We start from the raw sequence: 18175 nt of genomic DNA, 5'->3' as shown, positions 1-18175 counted from the left end.
TACTATACATACGTCTACTTATCAGTTCTTTCTCTGGATGTCATAGGTCCTTTGTAGTTGATTTGAATGCTTATAACACTCAAAAGTCATTCAAAGTTGTTCTTAGAACAATATTGCTGTTACTGTGTACAACATTCTCTTGGTTCTGCTTGTTTCACTCTTCATTATTTCATGTAAGTCTTCCCATGTTTATCTAAAATCAATCAGCTCATCAAGTTTTATAGCACAGTAGTATTCCATCACAGTCATATATCACAATTTGTTCATCCATTCCCCAATTCACAGGCATCCTCCAAATTTTGCATTCTTTGCCAGCACTAAGAAAGCTGCTGTAAATATTTTAGAATATATAGGTTCTTTTCTTTTTCCCCTAGTCACCTTGGGAAATAGACCTAACGGTGGTATTGCTAGATTACAGTTTTATAGTCTTCAGTCCTAATTCTAGATTGTTCTCCAAAATCACTGAATCAGTTCACAGCTCCACCAACAGTGTATCAGTGTCCTAATTTTTCCACATCTCAGAGATATTTTAACGGAAAGAACATTAAACTTCAAATTGGAAAACCTACATTAAAGTCCTAATCTTGTTACCAATTTAGTCACTCTTTAAACCTTAATTTCCTTATCTTTAAAACTAGAGATAATTATAATAAAAACTCATATATAGTACTTTAAGGCTTACGAAGTGCTTTCCTACCACAATGATATGAGATAGAAAAGTGTAAATATTCTAAACTAAGGCTCTGAGAAGTTGTAATTTATCTCTCCTCCTCCCTCCTCCTCTCCCCTCAGCAATACACAAACCCTCATCCCACATCTGCTAGCAGACTGAAGCTGGATTTCACTATATCAAGCTTTTACTTTCCTGTCTTGTGCCTCAGAGGTTTTAGTAGCTTTTGTGAGGACTGAATGAGATAATGGATATAAAACATTTTGAAAACTTTAAAGTTATCAATAAATATTTGTGATTATTATAAACTATGGTCAATGGCTACAATTTTCATTAATGGTGTTCCTGTCAAAGAATAGGTTCTGGCCATTTCATGTTACAAAAAACTCAAAACATTTCTCACTGGTAGCTAATTAGATGTTACTCAAATTTGATACTGTAATCTAAAAGAAAGAATAGCAATCATTTTCATTTTTCAGCTCCTCATAACCATACACTTCCATTTGATTGACCCAGATAATGCCCTATATTTCCTAATTTTACTCCTTTTAAATTCAGAAATGTGAATTCTAAGTAAAGAATAAAACTTAAAAGAACCCCAATACTCAAGAACAAAGCTTTCGGTTAACTCTTGCCATTGTCTTGTCTTAAATCTATAAAAGACCAGCAATATAATATCTATTGGTTAAGTTTCCATTTGGAAGGGCAATCTCTATTTGCGAAATTCCATTGTAAACAGGCAAGGGATCTGATTTATTCTCAGAGGAATGTTGGCTTACTTTCTCAGCTTGTTTCCTAAATTTTGGCCAACTTCCACACAAATTTATTACAGTACGTGCCACATTGAAGGTGTCAAGTTTCTGCTCTGAAGCTGGATGGCATTTTACCAGAACAGCCTTGTACTGGGTAAGTGTCAGCAGCAGTTTTATTGAGAATCATAAATGACTTACAGGTACATTATTTTAACTATATTTTTAGTAGTAAAAAGCTAGAACTCCAACCTGTAAGCTTCTCAACTGCCTTATATTTGCATAAAAAGCACTTCACAAAATTGTCTCAGATTTATTTGATTAGATACTCACTAAAATCTTGTGAGGTAGGCAAGGCAAATTCAGTATTATTCTGATGTTATAGGTGAAAAAACAAAGGCTCAGGTTAAGTAACCTGTCTAAGGAAAGGCAGCTATCAAGTAGCAGATGCTATTCAATCGTTTTTCAGTCATGTCCAACCCCATTTGGAGTTTTCTTGCCATTTTCTTCTCCAGCTCACTTTACAGATGAGAAAACTGGGGTAAACAGGGTTAAGTGACTTGCCCACGGTCACACAGCTAATAAGTATCTGAGTCCATATTTGAACTGAGGAAAATGAGTCTTCCTAACTCCAGGCTTGGCACTCTATCCTCTATCCCACCTAGCGGCCCCACATTAAAAAACAGAATTAGACTCAACCCTAGGTCTTTGGATTCTAAATCCATGATCTTTGCCTAGTTCCACACTGCTTTTCTATGTACACTCCTGATTATTAAAAAACAAAAAACTTCTCCTAAGAAAGACCCAATTTCTAGGAGGGGGGTGGAGAGGGAGGGAAGAAAACTTGGAACTAAAGGGATTATGGAACTGAAGGTTGTAAACTAAAAGTAGATAAATTTAACAAAATAAAATTGGAAAAAAGAGAACAGAGTAAAATAATTTTATAATCGCAGTGAATTTCTATTATATATACCTTGGGGGGGGGGGTGCACACACATGTATGTTAGTTTCAAAGTTATTTTGATTGTGATCCCTCTGCATTGACTTTTGTTCTTTTCTGTGAATTCAAAAAAGTGCTTCATTGACTGTCTTCTTTTTTAAAATCACTCTCATGACTTCTTTGTGTGTGTGTGTGCTAAATTTTACCTTCCCCCCTAAAAAAACTATTCTTTGTAATAAGCATAGTTGAGCAAAACAAATTGACAATGTCTAAAAATGTGTCTGTTATTTTAGTTGGGGAATGACTGAATAAATTGTGGCATATGATTGTGAAAATATTATTGTTCTATAAGAAATGATGAAGGGAATGGTTTCAGCAAAACCTGGAAAGACTTATATGAACTCATGTGCAGTGAAGCGAGTGAAACTAGGAGAACATTGTAGGCTTTTACAGCCCTCTTGTAATAATGATTAGCTGTGAAAAACTTAACTACTCTGATCAAAACAATGATCCAAGACAATTCTGAAGAAGTCAATGATGAAAAATCCACTTCCAGAGGGAACTGATGAACTTTTGAATGAAGACTGAAAAATATTGTTTTTCATTGTTTTTATTTTTCTTGGTTTCAAGAAATGTTTTTGCATGACTTACATATATAATGGGTATCATATTATTTGCCTTTTCAATGGGTAGGGGAGGAGATGGAGGGAAGTAGAGAATTTGTAAGTCAAAATTAAAAAAATAAATGTTTAAAAAAAAACCCTGAAAAAAAAGACCCAATTTCTGTAGGAAGAAACTCTTACCTATCTAGAGTCTCCAAATGCTTGCATTGGGTGGGTTGGGGGTATATTGTCCCTGTGATATCCATAGCAGCTGCTATAAAACAGGCAGACATATTTCCAGGGTTGAATCGCAAAATGTAACAAACTCTCTTCCTCAAAGACAAAACCAAAATATTTATTCAGATACCAGAAAGCCAATTCTACCATGGTAACAAAGAAGTCTACATACATCACCAATGCAGGAAGCTCCACCATCCCTAAGCCTTCCCTCCATTAGGCCTCCCCACAAACAAGCTGCCCTAGGCAAAATTCCTCCCTCTCACTCACACTAGTTGCTCTGCCTCACTCTCTCTTCCTGCTCCACCTGTTTGGCAAGCTCCTCCTACCATGGGCTCCATGTGACTCAAGCTGTGGGCTTGGCCCAAGCTCAAAGCAGGTCACATGGGCCTGTTAAGGGACAGGGAAGATCTTCAAATTCCCTTAACATTACATGGATGGGCTTTATAATTCAGAAACTGCTAAGAAAGGTGTAAAAAAATATCTGGTAGAGGCAAATGAACTTGTGAATAAGAATGAAACTGGAGGTCTCCCTTGAGCCACAAACATGTGAAGAAGCCACCCCTCAACAAGTCCCTTGATACGCAGCACATTCGATGATGCTAGAGATTGCTGAGAATGGACTCATCTTTAGGAAGATCATTCTCCTTCCTTGCTTGACCTGAGATCATCTCACTCCAGCTGAAGAACTCATTTACTCTGGTGTACTGCTCTTCTAACTATATCCCCAATTTCTGTTTACTACTTAGATAGTGAGGTTTTGTAACCAGTGTGATGGGAGGGAGCTAAGCTTGTGAGAATAAGCTAATTGTATGCCTATCTTTACTAGCTGTATGACTCTGGGTAAGTCCCTTACCTTGTCTGTCTCAGTTTCCTTAACTGTAAAATGTAAATAACAGCACTTACATTCTAGGGTTTTCGTCAAGACTATATAAGGCAGTATTTTTAAAGCACTTAGTACAATGCCTGACACACAGTAGGAGCTTAATAAATGCCTATTTCCTTCCCTACCTTCCCCCTCCCCCAAACAACTGGAGAAAAATGCCTTTTATCTGAACCCCTTATATCCAGAATACAAATATTTTATGTGTGTTACATAGGTGCGATTCAAACTCAGTATCACCCTCTTGGAAATAAAAAAGTGGAGATAGGACTCGAGATGGAGGAGTTTTAGATTTCACCGGTCTCTCCTGTTACACTATTAATATAAGCACAGCATGTCTCCTAGCTTCTGCCACTGTGGAAGCTGCAGTTTTTCTTGGCAATGCTGCGGGCCAGATTCCAGACCAGATACCTATCCATGCCACACAAGAGCCAACTGTATCTTTGTTAGCTACTGAGCACGTGTATACCATACATAAGTTTATACTAAGAAGAAAATGTCCCTTGCAGATAGATAGCATCAGTAAGTTACTGAACTCAGAGAAACTTGGTGCAGTGGAAGAGAAATACACACAGAGTTGGGACACCTGGGTTTGAATCCAACTTCTGAGACCTGGGGCAAGTCAGCAAGATGAGATCTGCTCTCCAGCATATTAAGGAGTATTATGTATTATTTACCAGGCTGGAAAGATCTAGAAAGGGAGGCAGAAATGCACACCAGGGCCACAATACTCAAATGGCTAAAGGTAGTTCCCTCCCCCAATCCCCAACTGAGAAGTGAAGAGCTGGGACAGCAGAGGGATGGTTAGATGTCTGATTTTTAAACTTAGAAAATGTGCTGTTAATTAGGAGGCAAGTATTTAAGATGTGAAGCAGTCAAGACTTAAGAACTGTTCTCCGCTTCTAGTACTATTATGAATTATTTTGTTGATGAAACAGCCAGGAGGTGGGGGTCATTATATTGAAGAATGTGTCTTGGAGAGAAAGGTGTAAGAAGCCTGGAAAGACAGTCAAGGGTGGGGAATCTGTGGCCTCAAGGCCACTTATGGCCTTCTAGGTGCTTGGGTAGGACCTTTCAACTAAGTCTAAGTTTTAGGAAATTTGTTCTGTAAAGTTTGGATTCAAAGGGCCACACTTAAGGACTTAGAGGGCCACATGGCCTCAAGGACACTGCAGGTTCCCCACCCCTGGGCTAGGTTATGAAGGGCTTTGAATGTCAGAGGATTTTGTAATTGACCTTGAGGTAACAGGGGGCCACTAGAGTTTACTGATTTGGGGGGTTGGGGCATGGAGGGAACATGATAAGACCTTTGCTTTAGGAAAATCACTTAATGGTTCAATGGAGAATGGACTGGAGTGAGGAGAGACTTGGGCAGTCAGATCCACCTGCAGGCTATTGCAATCGATGTGTCGATGAGGGCCTGTACTAGAATGGTGGCCATGTCAGAGGAGAGGAGTCCTATTCCAGAGAGGGTAATCATGCCAATAAGAGCATATAACCTGTTGTTCAGATTGTCTATTAATAAAATATTAATCTGTGTACAAAAATCCACTAACTAGAAACATAGTAAGGGTGGAAACATAGGCATAAATGTAACATCCTCTACTTGGGTTTAAGAAGGCCTGCATGAATACAGAACAGAAATGGGTTGGGAGGGCTAGAAGGTTCATGGGGAAAAAAAAATGAGATTGACCTATTTTAAAAGAAATAAAGAGTATTCTGGGCCTGCCTCCCTTTTCATACTTATAAAATTGCTTTTTGGAATATGTGTCCACAAGAGCAATAACTACTTATCAGGGTTTTGCTAAAATCTAGGTTCATCCACATCTACACAGCATCATTTCCCAGATCTACAGATTTTATAAACCTGTACAAACCCCCCCCCCCAAAAGTAGGCTAGTTTGGTATACAATCTGTTCACCATGAAGCCATGATATAATAAGGAAGTCCCAACTGTGAAAAGCCCAGAGAATGTACCACTTGTCAGAATGTTATAGTGGGGAATTCCTAACATCAGAATGAGTTGGGACTCAATTTCTAAGGTTCCTCTAACTTGAAGATTTTCACTGTGCCTGTTCATCATCATTTTTTTTTTTAAGCAATCGGGGTTAAGTAACTTGCTCAAGGTTACATGGCCAGTTATTTCTGGGTGTGGTGCTGAGTATCTGAGCCCAGGATTCGATCTCCAGGTCATCCCGATACTGGGGCCGGTGCTCTTACTTGCTGAGCCACCTGGCCGCCCCTTGTTCATCATCATTTTAAAAACCTGATTACTGCCCTAAATGATCTCTAAGGACCCACCCAAAATTCTATGGTGATAAAGCATTTCTTGGTTTCAACTAGGCTGTTTTATCTTCATCAGTTATTAGTATATTCCAGTGAACAATAATATTTAAATTTTATCAATGTTTCAGAGTTTCATGTTGAGAATAGGGACCCACTCAAAAAATGTTTTCATAAAACTTAAAACTGAGGAATGAGGTCTCCCTTGAACTAGCCAATGATAGGCCTTCACTATAACTTTTTTTCACTCTCTTCTTGTTATTGTAATAATTATATTAATTCAGTAAGAGCAGCCACCAGATGTGTCCCAACTGGCCTGTGGTGGGCGAGTGGTTTTTTGGTGTCCCACTTTCTACTAAACAAAATATTCCAAATAGTTTGTCCATGTAATTCTTTTGGACTTGGCATACATTGATGGAATCCATAAGAATAAAAAGGCAACTGGGAAATTCTGGACCAAAAGAAGATTTGAAGTATTTTTATAGTTTCACATAAAAATCATTTGGATACAACTGGGGCCACAGCATTCTGCCTATTCTTTCATTCTCATCTTATCCTCAAAGGAACTCTTCAATTGCATACCCTGGGGAAAGCTAGGCTCTTAAAGGTGAGCTTTCACTTTATCTTGTTCAAGGTTAGGCTTCCATACTATTTTCCAACATTCTCATACCATGTCACTCCCTTTCTTCCAACCTAGGATTTTTCAGTTCTCTCTCTCTATAAATCTTCCCATATTAGAATGTAAACTTCTTGAGAGCATGCACTATCTTGTTTGATGGTATTTGTATCCCCAGTGCTTGGGGCAGTGCTATGAGCACAGTGAGCATTTTATTAATACAGCATTTATTTATGATGTCATATTTAATACTCTGGTGGGAAAACTATCAGTTACTTCATAGTTCTCTCATGGAAACTTTTTCTTCTTCTCCCCGCCACATGCAGAACACAGAAGGGTTCCTTAAAACATAATATGCAGGATTCATCCACAATTCCAAACCCCTTCTTTGAAGGTGAAGTGACTCCTGCCCATCACAAACACTATCCTACAGCCGTGCCACTGATCACGAAGCTCTGCAATAGGGCACTTCCCACTCACTCCTTGGCTTGCCACGCTCCTTCCATCAGGGCACAGAAGAGACAAGTCAAAGGTTTATTAAATGAATTGGTTTCATAGTTTGTTTCCCCATCGGGGTTGTGTTATATTGTTGTCTTTCATATTTGAAGGCCTCTCATTCCCTTAAAACAAGGTATTTAAGTCAGAACAAGAAAGAACCCTACAATTAAGATCTATAAAAGTGAACCTTTTGGAAAAATACAGCCTCTTGGGTTCTCCAATCTGTTTTACTTTGCTTGACCTTTTGTCATAGCTTTAAACCAATAAACAAAATTTTGCAATAAAAGTCACCTCTCTAGTTATATCATTTATGGGTCAATGAAAGGGGAAAATAAAAATTCAAGAATACTTTGAAATAGCTTTATTGGTTCATAAGACCTTTCCATATAAAAAAAATACTTAAAACACTATGTGGTATTAAATTGTAATTATTTTTTTTCTTAACAGTTAGAATTACCCAGAATATACACTTTTAAAAAAGGAAAACAACTCTAATACTACTGAACTGAATTACAAAATGAATTTGCAACTTAAATACTCTGACAAAAGAGCTAACTCCTTACTGACACATTCACTCATTGCACATTGCTGCCAGTTACTTTCCTTAGCATTGCTTTGCAGAGTACAAATGAACAGCACTTCATGGTCAGGCATTTGGTCATGGACATAATTCTGCCTCCCATTTGAAGGAGTTAAAATCCTGGCACAAACTGTTGATAATTTAACCATCCCCTACCCTCCCCACCCTCCCAAACAGGCAATAAACTAAAAAAAAAAAAAAAAATCCAGGGGCTCTTCCTTCTCAGCCCTCCCTAGAAAAACACACCTTTTACTTGTACCACATCTTAAAGCTCAGCATCGTTTCTGCTTAAAGAAGTCTATTCCTCTTAGTTCTTCGGGCAGATATTCCTGGTCCACAGGATCCTTGTAGGAAGGATTGTATTTGTATCCTTTGCCATAGCCCAAGTCCTTCATGAGCCTGGTGGGTGCATTCCTCAGGTGCATTGGGACAGGTGGAAGAGGACCCTGGTGGTTTCTCAAGCAGGCTTTGACATTGTTGTAGGCATTGTACACTTCAATAGACTTTGGGGCTCTGGCAAAATAAACCACACACTGTGCTAGGAGGACCTAGGAAGAAGAGAGAGTGTCATGATTTAGGTTTGGGTTGCTTTACAATACAGCCGCTAGGTGGCACAATGGATGAAGTACAAGGCCTGGAATCATGAAGACCTGAGTTCCAATCCAGCCTCTGACCCTTACTAGCTGTATGACCATAGATTACTCCCGTTTGCCTCAGTTTCCTCATCTGTAAAGTGAGCTAGAGAAGGAAATGGCAAACCATTCCAGTATCTTTGCCATGAAAACCCCAAATGGGATCACAAAGAGTCAGATACAAATGAAAACAAACAAAAATCCAATTCTAGAACTTCACTTATGGGGCAACTAGGTGACCCAGTGGATAGAGTGCCGGGCCTGAAGTCAGGAAAACTCATTTTTCTGAGTTCAAATGTGGCCTCAAACACTTTCTAGCTATGTGACCCTGGAAAAGTCACTTCAATTTTGACCTCAGTTTCCTCATCTGTAAAATGAGCTGGAGAAGGAAATAGCAAACCACTCCAGTATCTTTACCAAAAAAATTCGAAATGAAGAGTCAGACTAATTGACTAAACAACAACAGAACAGTAGTATATCTGTTTTTCTTTTTGCCTTTTTTGGAAGGGCAACTGGGGTTAAGTGACTTGCCCAAAGTCACACGGCTAGTGTGTCAAGTGTCTGAGGCTGGATTTGAACTTGCACCACCTAGCTGCCCCTGTATATCTGTTTTTCAAGATCCATTAATTACATTATCTTAAAATTCCCTCCACCTTGAAGTGATATAATCATCCTCCTTTTTAAAAAATAAATTAGTTAATAAAAAATGAAAATCCAAGTGGCTTATTAAGACTACATATAGAGAGGAAAAGAGAGAATTCATATGCATACCCAGGAAGGCAAAGAACACAAAACAAATGAATCAATTTTTATAAAGCTAAACTGATTATCATACCTCACATTCTGGCATCCCTATAAAATGACAGCCCTGGTAAGCTGCCACTGCTTGAGTCAATGCAGAAGGATCTGCCAGGCCTGTATAATACACCCAAAACCAACAAAGAGAAAGTTAAAAAAATGACAAGTTTATTGTGTAAGCAAGTATTACTGTCATCAGGGTAGAACAAGTCTGTTGACACTCTAGGAAACCAGGGTATAATACACTACATGTCTTTGCCTTTTTCTCTGTTGAAGGCAGAATACAAAGTAACAGTACTTTATGGAAACAAATTTCCCCAAAATTAACCTTTGTGCCAGTTATCAATCCCCCTTCATTCTCTCTTCCTACATATTTCTCCCATCCAGTGAATAAATATTTGTATGCCTATTATGTGTAATTCACTTTTTACTGTTTATGTGCTAAACTCCACAGCCAGATTTTGATAAATTAACCCCCAGAAATTAAGATAATACAATATACTCAGTAAACTGGTAACTAATGGCATGTACAGAATCACAAGGATGCATGAATTTCAGAAAAACTCACGAGCAACAGTCTGCTAAGGCCACAGCTGAGACAGTTTTTCTGAGTTTGATCTATCCCAATATTTAGGATTCTGTATTCCTATTCTAGGAGTTGCGTAATAGCAACTCAATTCAATCCAACAAACATTTATTATGCACCTACAGGTTTGTATGTGACACACTCCCTGCCCCCAGGGATTTGTATTCCTGAATACAAAATCCACAAGTATTTATTGGGCTCCAAAGTTAAGGAAATAACAAATACAAAGTAAAAGTACTTTACCATGAAAAGAATATTTATGCATCATTTTAAAATGTCCCTAATTCTCCCCCTCCCTCTAGACAGTACAATGATCCAAACAGTTTTCTGCTAAAAACTGCTTGAGGGTTGAAGATATCAAGAAGGAATGTTTGTGGAGGTCTGTGGGTCTATCCCATCATGCTCACCTATGTCTTCACTGGCAAATCTCACCAGTCTCCTGGCAACATAAAGGGGGTCCTCACCACCTTCAAGCATTCGGGCAAGCCAGTAGAGTGAAGCATTCTGGTCCGAGCCACGCATAGATTTATGAAGTGCAGAGATACAGTTATAATGTTCTTCTCCTGGACATCAGAAGAAAAATCCATGAAAGATAAGGAAGGGAAAAGGTAAGCCATAAGGCTCACTGTGGATAAACAAATCCATAAATAAATATCAACTGGCTGATTATCATGCTTTCAGTAACAGTAAGCTAACGAGGAAAGCCTAAAGAAAATAAGGTTGACAGCTGTTCTCTAAAGGGAGGGTGCATACCCAGGACTGTACCCTAGTTAAATGGGCAAGATGGTGCAAATACCATTGGTGTGGCATCTTGGGATGTGCTTAAGGTCACATGACCTTTTGGAGGGTGTACTTCTTTGGTAATTCCAGCTCTTCTCACTTCTACCTCCTATTCACACTCAGGGAAGGTAGATGCAATGGGAATTTCTGAGGCTATCTCAAGTGCCTACACAGAGGCTGGAGAAGACATACTTTTGGAAAGGTATCCTTGAAGGAGTAACTACAGATTTGTCAACATCTATCTCTATCTGGAGGTAAGGTGCAAGAGGAAATTGATCCCCATGCTTTAGCTCTAATACTGGTTACTACTTTATGGCTAAAGGTAATGCTAACTCTTAAACTAGAAGTGCTACGGCTGCCTTGGAGGCAGAGCTGGTGATCATGATGGGAACCAGTGGCGAAACTGGTACTGCCCATGCATTCTTAAGTTACCTCCTTTCCGAGTTTTCTTTAAAATGTGTGTGTTAGGGGGAGCCCAATAGACACCTACAGCCAATAACCATGATGCTGAGGGCTCCAATACAGCAAGCAGTATCTCCCAGAAGAGTTCATTTACTCTGGGTGTCATAAGGACATCTTACTAACCTTTGTATATTACCCTAAAGCAGGATATCATGGGAAAATGATCTTGTTTGGAGTTAGAGGAGCTGGGTTCAAATCTAAACTCTCCCATTTTACTACCTGTGTGACTTCGGGCAAGTAAATGAATTTCTCTGGCCCTTCATTTCTTTATTTCTAAAATAAAAGAGTTGTACTAAAGGATGTTTCAATCCTAAATCTGTATCTGCAGAAAGAATTAAGCAAATAACAACACTATATAGAGCTTTAAATCTTACATATATTATCTGATCCTGTGGAAGCATATAGCACTAAGGCCTCAGTCATATAATAAAAACATCAAGAAATAATATATCAGTGTCTTTTACAGCACAAACTGAGGCCTTGGTGCTTTATGTAAACACAATCAACCCTATGACCATTTTTTCTAAGATCTATAAACATTTGTAAAATACATTCCAGGAAAAGAAAAATAAGCCACAGACCAATAGGAACTTACAGCTAGCTAAGAAAGCTTTACAAAGAGGCTGTGGAATTTGTAAAACATTCCCCTGTTGTATATTGTATTATCCTGACTGTGCATGCAGAAGGCTGTTCTACAACTCTACCCACAGGAGAATGCAGCCAGCTATTTTTAAGAGTGTTAAGAGTGTGATCCCTTCAAGGGAGGCACCTGGCATGCTCCCATCATGAGGGCAGCACAAACAATGTGCCTGTGTTCTCCTCCCCACAGCAAATGAGCCCCAGGAACAAATCCCAGCAGCTGAACTCCCTGGTAAGGAGATACTTAGTCTTTTTTGGTTAAGTAAGAGGGCCTTCAATAAGACACTGGGCTCTGTCAAAAGGAAAAGGGCAGTCAGGCTGACCAGAGAGAGAGAGAACTCAATATCCTCTGATCTCAGAGCAGGGCTAAGGCAAGCAAATAATTTTCTCCTCAACTATCAGGTTACTGTGAACAATCCAAGATGATCACTTATCCCAGGTGGAATTGGACTTTCCCAATGACAAGGTTTAGGTCTAAGCACCAAGGAGAGTTGTGGAGAAAGTCAGTATCCTAGGCTAAATTCAGACAGCTACCTCACATTTTCTCCAGTCTATCAATCCAGCACCTCATGCTCTGTACTCTTTGTTCCAAAAACAGCCTTACCAAAATCTCCTTGCAAAGAACACTGGGTCAAGGAAACAGGGTGGTATAGAGGAGACAACTGTCCACACAGAACCAATCTAACCCTCCTCCTGCATGCAGGCAACTAGGATGTACTCCAAGTCTTCTCTTCTCTGGACTAAAGATGCCCAGTTCTTTCAACCAAGCTTTGTATGTCATGAGCTCAATGCCCTCCACATACTGGTTGCCTTTCCTCTATGTATCCTCTGGCTTATAAAGTCCTTCTTAAAAACTACAATCTTCAGAACTGACCACATAATACCACAGGAGGGGTGGGAAGGGCAGAGGGCAGTGTATTGTGTTCTCCTCTTCTCCAAAGCATTATGAGCCCCAGTAACAAATGCCAGCAGCTGAACTCCTGGGTAAGAAGATACTCAATCACCTCTCTATGACTCTAAACTATGTCCCTCCTAAATTGGCCCCAAAGCACACCAAGTTTTTCTGGCTGCTATACACTAACTACACTGCTGACTCATACTGAGCTTGTGGTCCCCTGAAACTCTTCCATGCCATGAGTAAGTATGAGAACAAGAGTTTGTGGCTTACACTTTTGAAACGTCTGTTTAAACCAGAAGACAAGCATGCCATTGACCTCTATACTAGCATTTCCTACCTTGAGATTTCAACCAGTTGAAGCACTCAGGTCTGACCCCTTCAATCCACTGTAAATTCTATAAGCAAGGGAGGGCGCACCTCACTCACTACCCCTCAAGATGAGACACTTGGCCCTGAGTTATAGGATCTGAGAACTTGTGAGAATATCGACTCAATCCAGTAGATTGGCTTAAAGAAAAAAAAATTGAAAAGAACCAATTAAGGCCTCTAGCCTACAAAAGTAAAGAGCATCTCAAAAAATTCAGTTTTATACTTTATAGATGCCACCCCAGAAAAAAGGTTATCAGAGGTCAATGTCCCATTAGTTTTAGCAGCTTTTTGGCTTGTCCTTCACAATGTCCTGAGTTCAGTCACACCCATGGCCCTGTCTTGTCTGTGGCTCTCTAGGGCCCTGCATGGTACCTGCTACATGGACATGAAATTTGTGAGGGAATATAGTGTAAGAGGAGGCAACTGGAGAATATTATATAGCCCCCCCCCATATGGCTAATATGGAAATATTTTGTATGATTGCACATGTGTAACTGATAATACTGTTTGCTTTCTCAGAGGGGGGAGAGGAAGGAGAGAGTTTGGAACTCAAAAAAGGAAAAAAAAATGTTGACAACAATTTTAAAAAAAATTTTAAGAAGGCCTTTGGTATATACTTTGTGTGAAGCCTTGTGTAGAACTCAGGGCTCTCCATCCATGCTGAGCCTTTAGCACCAGTCAATTTTGATCCTATTCCCAGGTTCCCAAACTGTATGGTTCCCCAGTTTATTGTGGGTCATGTGGGTGGAAATCCTAGGATCAGAGCTTTCTAATGTACCTAGGCAGTTGTTTTTCCTCTCAGGAAGTGGTACCCTGCGAGGGTAAATCTGAAAGCAATAAGGATGGGATGCTTGAACATCCTGACAAATGGTGAGGGGAACAACTCCATTTAGGTGGGATTTGGTTAGCCAGCAAAGCCAGAAATAAAGAGGGGCTTTCGTGATCTTGAGCTTAGAGGGGTGAGATGATAGGAAGAAGGGAAGGGGACACTTTGTTAGAACTTCAGAGATATGGTGATATCTATCTATAGTTTCAGAGTGGAGATTTTGTCGATTTTGAAATTGTTTAATGTTGGCAAAAGGCAAACAGAATTCTGGGATGTAGTTTATTCCGAGATTTTTTGACAGCTTTTCAGGGGGGCATAATGGTGTCTCGATTAGTCAAAAGTTGGCCAAATAGCTGGCATTGAGGGCTCTTTTGTGGATTAGGACAGCTGCCTCTGACCTGCCCTAGTCCATACTAGTATCACTAATGAAGATTCTTTACCAGTACTTTTTATCCAAATGCTCTTGATGTGCTCTTAACTCCAGTTAAGACCCGCCACAACGCCTGCCATCAGGAAGGGCAAACATAGGCCGAAATACTGACGTCACATAAACAAGGTCAAATCATGAGTCAAGGTGCAATGCCAGGAATCAAACTCACTTTCTGTTCCCAGTTCTAACCACTACCCAGCACACCCTCCAAACAACATTTGGTAAGACCTTGTAGAAAGCTGGGATATACAAAACATGTGATATGTCAGAACACTGCATTATCAGCTTCCTAGTCTGGCAGAGCTAACAGAAGTATAGAAAATCTTATCTGCATTCATGGCAGTATTACTTGAAGTAGGATCCTACAGAGAGTAAGCACCAGAAGATCAGTCTAAGCTGGTCTCTATCACCCACCTACCTCTCTTTATAAAAAGACAGAAATGTGCCTTATTTGTGACATGTGATGTTGCCAAGTCACGAATTTCATTAAGACCTGCTATCAGATTTGCTATTTGTAAATGCACTTATATGTAAACCTCCTGACAAGTGCAAACTACAAAATTCATTTCCTTAAAAAGCTCTCCCCAAAATAAAAGGATTAGGACTCAACCAAATTGAATGGGAGGTGGGAGAAGCTTTAGGTCCTAGTATTTACAAAGAAGATGCAAACAATAAAAAATTTTATTTATCACCAATAAAAGGGATAAAAACAAAGAAATTCCTTCTCATGCTCAGCAACACTGATTATGAACATAACTCCTAACTACTTAGTGCAGAGAGATCAACAGGTTATGTGGTTTAGTGGCTAAAAGTCTGGCAGTGGAGGCAAGAAGTTCAAGTCTCACACTGTGGCTAGCTGTGTGTCAGGCAAGTCAACAAATCTTCCAGTGCCCCTGGCAATTCTCTAAGGCTACTACAGAGAATAAACTGCAAGTGATGAATGATGTAGGTAAAGGGACTATCCATAATAGAAATTCACTACACTAATGAAATTTATAAAAGGTCCAGGACACCTTTGTTCCTTCCCCTTCTATCTACCACCTAAAAGGTTATCAGGCAATGCTTTACAGCAAATGTACCTTTAAAAATACGTAACTAGGTGATAACTACAGTGATCTGAAGTAATTGAAATAGAAAAGCTAATCATTCTAGAATGTAAATTCGAAACTTTAAATTTCTAAAACAGATACCTTCTAAACTGCAATACAGTTGCCTTAGCTTTGTGTCCTTAGCATTTGTTCAGAGTAGTTGGGTTGAATAGAGTTTCAACCCAGACTTTATTCACTTTGGGGAACTATTCTACTCTCCTAAATGTTGAAATCATGTAGGGAATATCTTGTATAATTTGGACATAGGGGAAAGTCAGGAACTTGGAAGTTTTGCTACCTGTGAGTCATTTTAAATGTCAGTTTCAGTACTTTCAAGAATATTGTGTCAACAACTCACCTGCTCGGTCATACAAAATGTGGGATCGCTGGAGGCCTTCCTTCACATCATTTTCTGTGATTAAAACTCCTTCACCAGAATAATTTTGTACGGTCTTCTTACAAAATGGTTTCCTTGAGCCTAGCTTGGCCTGGACCGCCAACTGCAGTCCATTCAGTCCAGTCCTTGCATCCCCATCACAGAGATAAGCTAGAGTATTGACAGCTTTATCCTCTATGTACACAAGGGGCCTGCAATAGAATTATTGACTAATTACCATCATGCTCATAGTACATACTTTCATTTCACATCACCTTGGAAATCTTATTTCCTAACAAAGTTTTCATAAAACTTGAAGGACTCAGGGTGTGTTGATAGGTTGCTTTTTTTTATTCTTTCCACTCACTTGGGTTGTGGGTTTCACTGCATAAGCATCATGGCATGTGTAAAGGATACACTAGGGGGTTCTGAATATTTACTCTCAAGGCTAGGTTTCCTTGATCTGATGGCAGAGGGTGAATCGGCTCTCCTAAATGGAGGCTTCCACTTGTGACAAGCTATAGAATCTCCTCCATAATGCAAAGAAAATGCTAGGCTTATGTGTTCAAGTGCATAATCCTCTGTGCCACAAAATAATAGATATGGAAGATAATTTAGAGATCATCTTGTCCAATCTTCTAATTTTTTTTTAAAGCAATCAGGGTTAAGTAACTTGCTCAAGGTTACATGGCCAGTTATTTCTGGGTGTGGTGCTAAGTATCAGAGCCCAGATTTGATTCCAGGTCATCCTGACTCTGAGGCTGGTGCTCTTACTCACTGAGCCACCTGGCCGCCCCTAAGCAATTGGGGTTAAGTAACTTGCTCAAGGTTACATGGCCAGGTGTTTCTGGGTGGGTGCTAAGTGTCTGAGCCCGTATTCGATCCCAGGTCATCCCAACTCTGGGGCCGGTGCTCTTACTCACTGTGCTATCTGGCCGCCCCCCAATCTTCTAATTTGACAGATGAGGACCCTAAGATTCAAGGATACAGGTTTCCTGACTATCAGTCCAGTTCCCTTCCAGGTCTGTAATATATTAACAAAATCGAAGGCACTGAGACCTAACCTATAATAACCTACGACATACAGTAAAAAGAAAACTGCACTAAGAGTCAGGAGACCTGGATTCTAATTGTGAGACACAGGAACCCAAGCAAACCATGCAACTGCTCATGATTTCCCTTGAAAAAGAAATGGAATTGGATGCTCTCCAAGGTTCTTTTTAGCTCTACAAAGTCTGAGATGCTATTGAGAACAACACCAACACTCCATTCATACAATAGTAACATTTTTCAAATGAATTATCACCTTTCCTGCAGCACAAGGTTTCTTAAGTTTTTATGGCTGGTGAAGCCATGCCTAGGGACCCCTTCTCAGAGTGTTTTTTCTTTTTTCTTAAAGCAATCAGGGTTAAGTAATTTGCTCAAGGTTACATGGCCAGTTATTTTTGTGTGGGTGCCGAGTATCTGAGGCTGGAACCAATCCCAGGTCTCCTCACGCTGGGGCCAGCGCTCTTACTCACTGCACCACCTGTATGCCCCTAAAGCAACTGGGGTTAAGTAACTTACTCAAGGTTACACAGCCAGTTATTTTGTGTGGGTGTTAAGTATCTGAACCCGGAACTGATCTTAGGTCTCCTGACTCTGGGGCCGCCCCCTCTGAGTGTTTTTAAATGCATTATGTAATACACTGGATCAAAAAGGAAGTCAACTATATTGAAATATAATTATCAAAATATTTAACACACAAGGTCATAAACCCCTGACAAACCCTAGCAGGTCTAAGTATTTTTCTGAAATCCCCTTCTGAAAGCTTCGGAATGCTGCCCAAAGTAGAAAAATGGCATTACTCCAAAATATAATTTTTCATTTCAACTTCTAGGTGTGTAAACAGATGCAAGTGAATGTGATAATTCATGGTGAAACTCAAAAGCAGAAAAGTAAATTGCTTTAGGTCAGTAACTTAATCAGTGAGAAAACCTATTCCATGACTCCACTTTGTATTTGGAATTCAAACCTTGCTCTATGGCTTCCTTCCACTCAAAGTAAATACCTGAATAAAGCCCAAGGAAGTCATGTAGAAATAAAGGTGTCATATGGAGCAAAATGTTGACAGGAACAAATTTTTTTAAGAGGCAAAGAATTATAAACATAGTAAATGCCCATCCAAATTGTGGTATAAAATGAAATACTACCATGCTGCAAGAAACAATGAATATAAAGAATGCAGAGAAGC

The 18175-nt window shown here is 39.6% G+C and overlaps 1 protein-coding gene across 2 annotated transcripts in view; it reads right to left on the bottom strand.

Moving 5' to 3' along the window:
* Positions 1-7824: 7824 nt before the first annotated feature.
* Positions 7825-18175, bottom strand: part of WRNIP1 (WRN helicase interacting protein 1) — a 31170-nt gene continuing 20819 nt past the window's right edge. For both annotated transcript variants that reach the window (XM_069103604.1, XM_069103605.1), the window contains 4 exons: positions 15925-16154; positions 10482-10637; positions 9526-9605; positions 7825-8606 (listed from right to left, as the gene is read on the bottom strand). In XM_069103604.1, coding sequence (XP_068959705.1) covers positions 8331-8606; positions 9526-9605; positions 10482-10637; positions 15925-16154 — 742 coding nt within the window. In that variant the 3' untranslated portion in view covers positions 7825-8330. The remainder of the gene's footprint in view (positions 8607-9525; positions 9606-10481; positions 10638-15924; positions 16155-18175) is intronic.

The sequence above is a fragment of the Petaurus breviceps genome, unplaced genomic scaffold (genome assembly GCF_028583685.1).
Source record: "Petaurus breviceps papuanus isolate PSGF00001 unplaced genomic scaffold, PetGlider_PUasm1.0 582, whole genome shotgun sequence".
NCBI lineage: Eukaryota > Metazoa > Chordata > Mammalia > Diprotodontia > Petauridae > Petaurus > Petaurus breviceps.
This window is presented reverse-complemented; position numbering and strand designations above follow the sequence as displayed.